At 45.2% G+C, this 5,585-nt stretch overlaps 1 protein-coding gene across 1 annotated transcript; it reads right to left on the bottom strand.

Annotated features, from left to right (window-relative positions):
• Positions 1 to 1,268: 1,268 nt before the first annotated feature.
• LOC149128429 (olfactory receptor 52K1-like) lies at positions 1,269 to 2,223 on the bottom strand. The gene has a single exon (XM_089303831.1). It carries the CDS (start codon positions 2,221 to 2,223, stop codon positions 1,273 to 1,275), a length of 951 nt encoding a protein of 316 aa, XP_089159957.1. The 3' UTR covers positions 1,269 to 1,272.
• Positions 2,224 to 5,585: the final 3,362 nt, after the last annotated feature.

Genomic DNA, 5,585 nt, shown 5'->3' with positions numbered 1-5,585 from the left:
CAGAGAGCTGGATTGGAAGAGGAGCAGCCTGGACTAGAACCTGGGACCCATATGGGATGCTGGTGCTGCAGGCGGAGGATTAGCCAAGTGAGCCACGGCGCCGGCCCCAGGATTTTTCTTTTTTAAAGATTTATTTATTTTATTTGAAAGTCAGAGTTACTTACACAGAGAGATGAGAGGCAGAGAGAGAGAGAGAGAGAGAGAGAGGTCTTCCATCTGCTGGTTCACTCCCCAGATGGCTGCAATAGCCGGAGCTGTACCGATCCGAAGCCAGGAGCCAGGAGCCAGGAGCCAGGAGCTTCTGGGTCTCCCACATGGGTGCAGGGGCCCAAGGACTTGGCCATCTTCTACTACTATCCCAGGCCGCAGCAGAGAGCTGGATTGGAAGAGGAGCAGCTGGTACTAGAACCGGCGCCCATGTGGGATGCCGGTGCTTCAGGCCAGGGCTTTAACCCGCTGAGCCACAGCGCCAGTCCCAGGATTTTTCTTTCAAACTTTGGTACCCAGATATTAAGGCTTATTCTATATTATTTGAAGGGTATGCATCTTTCTTCCACATATTTCATTATTATTATTATTTTTGAGAGAGAGTTCCCATTTGCTGTCACTCCCCAAATACTCATGATGGCCCATGCTTGGCTGTACCAAGACCAAAGCAGGGAGCCGGGATTCAATCCAGATCTCCTACGTGGGAGGAGGAACCCATTCACTTAGGCATCATTGCTGCTTCCTGGGTCTGCATTAGCAGGAAGCTGGAGTCAGGAGCTGGGGCTGGAAATTGAATCCAGGTTCTCTGATGTGGGGTCTGGGTGTCTTAAATGCTAGGCTAAATACATGCTACTAAACCTTTTTTTAAATAAAATTTGAAATAAAAGATCACTGTAAAATGCAGAAGTAGGTAGCTTTTATTGGGGGGGTATTTTAAAAAGAGTAGATACAGATTTCTTCATGTTCTGTGCAATTCTCTTAAGGAATTGTTAAAGAGAGACTTACGAAAACCATAACTCCAGTTGTTTTGACAACATTTACCACACAACTATGGACATACTGAGGTTCTTATATGAAGGTAGGCAGAAGTTCAAAGGCTTGTGTTAGGACGCTAGGGAGAGCAAGGCTGAGGGAGGCTCTATTTCCCTCTCCCTATTACAGGGGAAGAGAAGTTTGTGGAAGAGTAACAAGAATGAGTAAGATGGTAACAGCTGGGTTCCTTTGTATCCACTTCCTGTCTTCTTCAAGCTTGCCTGGACAACCAGACAGCTTGTCACAGGTGCCTCATGGATCTGCCCGCAGGAACATCCTTGCCAGGTGTCTCCTGATTTCCTTGGTTCTGGCCCCATAGATGATGGGGTTGACCACACACGGGAGCAGCAGGTAGAAGGCGCTGAGCAGGTTGTGCACATCCTGGGAGGCGGTGCGGGCCACCCGATAGACGATGGATGAGGACATGGTGGAGGAGTAGACGGTGAAGACGACCAGCAGGTGGGAGCCACAGGTGTTCAGGGCCTTGGAACGCGCGCCACCTGACGAAATCCTGAAGGCGGCATGGATGATGCGCGAGTAGGAGGCTCCTAGTAGGAGCATGTCCAGGACCCTGTTGAAGATGCGGACGGTGAGGCCCACGGTCTTGTTCAGGGAGATGTCCCCACAGGAGAGCTTCATCAGGGCCATGTGCTCACAAGCAAAGTGGTAGATCACATGTGAGCGGCAGAAGCGAACCCGGGAGGCCAGTGCCACCACTGGAGCAACAATGCATGTGCTCCTGGCAGCTGCCGCCCCCACCAGGCCAGCCAGCAACTGGCCTGTCACTATCTCAGGGTAGCGGAGAGGGTAGCAGATGGCCACATAGCGGTCCAGGGCCATGACCAGGAGGATGCTGCAGTCAAAAGCAAGGAGGAAGTAGATGCAGAACATCTGGAGCAGGCAGTGAGCCAGGGAGATGCGGTGGAAGCGTGTGGAGAAGCTGAGCAACATGGCAGGCACCACCGTGGTGGCAGCACAGATGTTGACAGCCAGGAGCAGGGCAATGAGCAGGTACATGGGCTGGTGCAGGCTCCGCTGGGCCACCACCGTGTGGATGACCAGGGCGTTGGCGGAGATGATCACCAGGTAGAGGCTGAGGAAGGGCAGCACGAGGAGGGCACGAGACTCCTGCAGCCCTGGGAAGCCCACGAGGAGGAAGCTGGTGTAGGACATGTTGGAGCTTCCACTGCTCAACCGTGACATTGGGGAGGATGGCTCCAGGTAGAGTAGGGGGGCAGGAGGTCTGGTTTGTGTCCCAGCCCTTGCTAGGACCTGACCCAGCGTCACCAAGCTGGACTGAGTGCTTTGGTTTTCATAAACCTCCGATATTCCTAGAGAAAAAGACAGGAGTGCAGGAACAGATTTTACTGAGATACTTGTCTTTAAATGAATCTTTGCCTGCATTTCAAATAAATTCCTTAGAGTCCATTCTGGATGTGGAATTACTGTGTCAAGTTATCATCACTCTTTTGAGGATTCCAAACGGGTTTCCAGGGAAGCTGGCTCAATCTTGCCACTGAGCTACTGGTACTAGTATTGAATTACCATGAATTTTAAGAATTTGATAGTTGAAAAATGCTATCTTATTTTCTTTTGCAAATTCTCTTTTGTGCATTTTTTATTCATGGACTTAGCCCATTTGTCTGTTAGGGACTTAATGTTTCCCTTAGTCATTTAAATGCTAAAAATCATTATATATATATTTTTTAAACAGTTAAAGTTTACAGATCTTATTAGTATTATTTTTCTTACCCTTTCTTTTTTAAAAGTCTATATTTATTTATTTGAAAGGTAGAATGTGGAGGGGGGAGGGGGAGAGAGAGGGGGAGAGAGAGAGAGAGAGAGAGAGAGAGAGAGAGAGAGAGACCTTCCATTTGTTGATTCACTCCCCAAATGGCCACAACAACTGAATCTGAGCCAGACCAAAGCCTGGACCCAGGAACCCTATCTGGCCTCCCACACAAGTACTTGATCCACCATCTGCTGCCTCCCAGGGTGTGCATTAGCAGGAAGCTGGCTCAGAAGCCGGGGTGGGACTGAATTCCATTTACCTTGATGTGGGATGCCAGTGTTGTAAATGGTGGCTTTACCACTTCACCACAATGTCTCCCAGTATTCTATTTTGTTGATGATGTTGAGTAGAAGCTTAAATGTTTTAAAATTTAATTTTCAAAAATTAAATTTGATTGAGTAATTATACATATTCATGGAATCATAACGCAGATGGCCTTGTGGTTGCCTCTTAGCATAATTCATGTATGCTGTACCATGTATCAGTAGTTCCTTCCTTTATAATGGCTGTATAATATTGCATTGTATGGATGTACCCCATTGTATTTATCCATTTATCAGTGATAGAAATTTGTGTTGTTTCCTATTTTTGGCTATTAGGGATAATGTTGCTATGAATAGGCACACAAGTTTTTGTGTAAATGTGTGCTTTCAGTTTTTTGGGCATATACTTGGAGTGAAATTGCTGGGTCATGTCGTAATTCTAGGTTTAATCTTTCCAGAAATGGTCAGATGGTTTTCTGAAGCAGCTACCCCAGTTTGATTCCCACCAGCAGGGGATGAAGGGTCCGGTTCGCTGCGCTCTTGCCCACACGTGTTGGGGTCTTGTTTATTCCAGTCAGTGGCGCTCGAGTGTCTTTCTGAGTGCTGATGCTCTTGTGCCCCTTCCATGTGCTTGTTGGGCATTTTCTTTAGAGAACTGTCTTTTCAAGTCCTCCATCCATCTTCAATTTGGTTATCTTTCATTATCGAGTTGTAAGAGAGTACTGTGCTGTTTTAATCACCATAGGCTTGGTTTATTTTGATTTTTAATAAAACATCTCCACAAGTACTTTGTTTAAAAATTCTTTTTATGGGGCCAGCTATGTGGCATAGTGGGCTAAGCCTCGGCCGGTGGCGCCGGCATCCCATATGGATACCAGTTTGAGTCCCAGCTGCTCCATTTCCAATCCAGCTCTCTGCTATGGCCTAGGAAAGCAGTAAAAATGGCTCAAGTGCTTGGGCCCCTGCACCCATGTGGGAGACTCGGAAGAAGCTCCTGGCTTCAGATCAGCTCTGTTCTGGCCATTGCAACAGTTTGGAGAATGAACCACTGGATAGAAGATCTCTCTCTCTCTCTCTGCCTCTGCCTCTGCCTCTCTGTAACTCTGCCTTTCAAATAAATAAATTAAAAAAATTCTTTTTGTTACTTTCAAATTTTATTTTCCCATCTTTCAGAATCATTTTCCAGTTTTCAAAATTAATCCTATGGCGATTTTTAAAAATTGGGATTCCACTAACCCCATCAAGTAATCCATGACAGACATCTTGACATTCCATCTTTTCATCCAGGAAGGAAGTACAGCCTTCCAAGTGTTCAGTTCTTGTTTTCTAGCTCTCAGCGGTTGTGTAATCATGTTTGTATAGGCCCACGACAGCAGGAATTCTGTCCACTTCGCTCATGTTTGTATTCCAGGAACTGAATACAGAACTTGACACCTAGGAGACCCCTGGTCCGTACTTGCTGAGTAGTGAATACATCCCTTCCAAGTTTCTCGTTACACTTACTGTGTATTTTGGGATTCGTTGCCATGGAAAATGCAGTAATTTTCTATCATAGTTTTGAGTTGGCAACAAACTTATATAGGAAAGATAATTATTTTGTACATTTATTCTATGCTGCTTTTTAAATTCCCTTATTTTTAAAAAGATTTATTTATTTATTTGAAAGGCAGGGTTATACAGAGAGAGAAGGAGAAGCAAAGAGAGAGAGAGAGAGAGAGAGAGATCGTTTATCTGCAGGTTCACTCCCCAAATGGCTACAACAGCGGGAGCTGTGCCAATCTGAAGCCAGGATTGGCACAGAAGTCAGGAGCTTCTTCTGGGTCTCCCATGTGGGGGCCGGAGCCCAAGGACTTGGGCTTTCCCAGGCCATAGCAGAGAGCTGGATAGGAAGTGAAGCAGCCGGGACTTAAACCGGCACGTATATGGGATGCTGGCACTGCAGGCAGCAGCTTTACCTGCTATGCCACAGCACTGGCCCCTAAATTCCCTTATTAATTGGAAATATTTTTCAGTTGATCCTCTGGAGAACTATCTTTTTTCTTTTTCTTTGCCTTTATGGTAAGTAAACTTTTATTTCTGTTTTATGTCTTATTTCAAACAAATCTTTTAGAGCAATGTTAAAAACTCATGAGAAAAGATGTTTCTACGTTTTTCCTCAATTTTAGTCGGACTCCTGTTTCTCTATTACATATAATGGTGCCCATGGCTTTGAGACATTCTTTCCTATTAATGGGGCATTCTCTTGCTTCTGTTTGTAATAATGAAAAAAAAATTGAGAATTGTTAGAGGTTTTCAAATGCTTCTTTGGCACCAACTAATATGAGCCAATGCTTTAAAAGTTTGACCAATTGATCCGCAGATAAAATACACAGTGGTATACTTTCAAATGCTGCTTAAGATCGATTGTTAGTATTTTAGAATTTTATTTAGAAGAGATCTATAGTTTCCTCTTTTGGGGTTATCTTAATGAGGCATTCACATCACGACTAGGCTGGTTTCATAATGAATTG

This window comes from Oryctolagus cuniculus, chromosome 1, assembly GCF_051225735.1.
Source record: "Oryctolagus cuniculus isolate XC-2025 breed Fujian yellow rabbit chromosome 1, ASM5122573v1, whole genome shotgun sequence".
Taxonomy (NCBI): Eukaryota; Metazoa; Chordata; class Mammalia; order Lagomorpha; family Leporidae; genus Oryctolagus; species Oryctolagus cuniculus.
Note: the sequence above shows the minus strand (reverse complement) of the source record. Positions and strands in the feature narration are given on the sequence as shown.

Coding starts and splice junctions, on each gene's coding strand:
- LOC149128429 (XM_089303831.1), bottom strand. CDS start 2,223: ATGTCACGGTTGAGCAGTGGAAGCTCCAACATGTCCTACACCAGCTTC.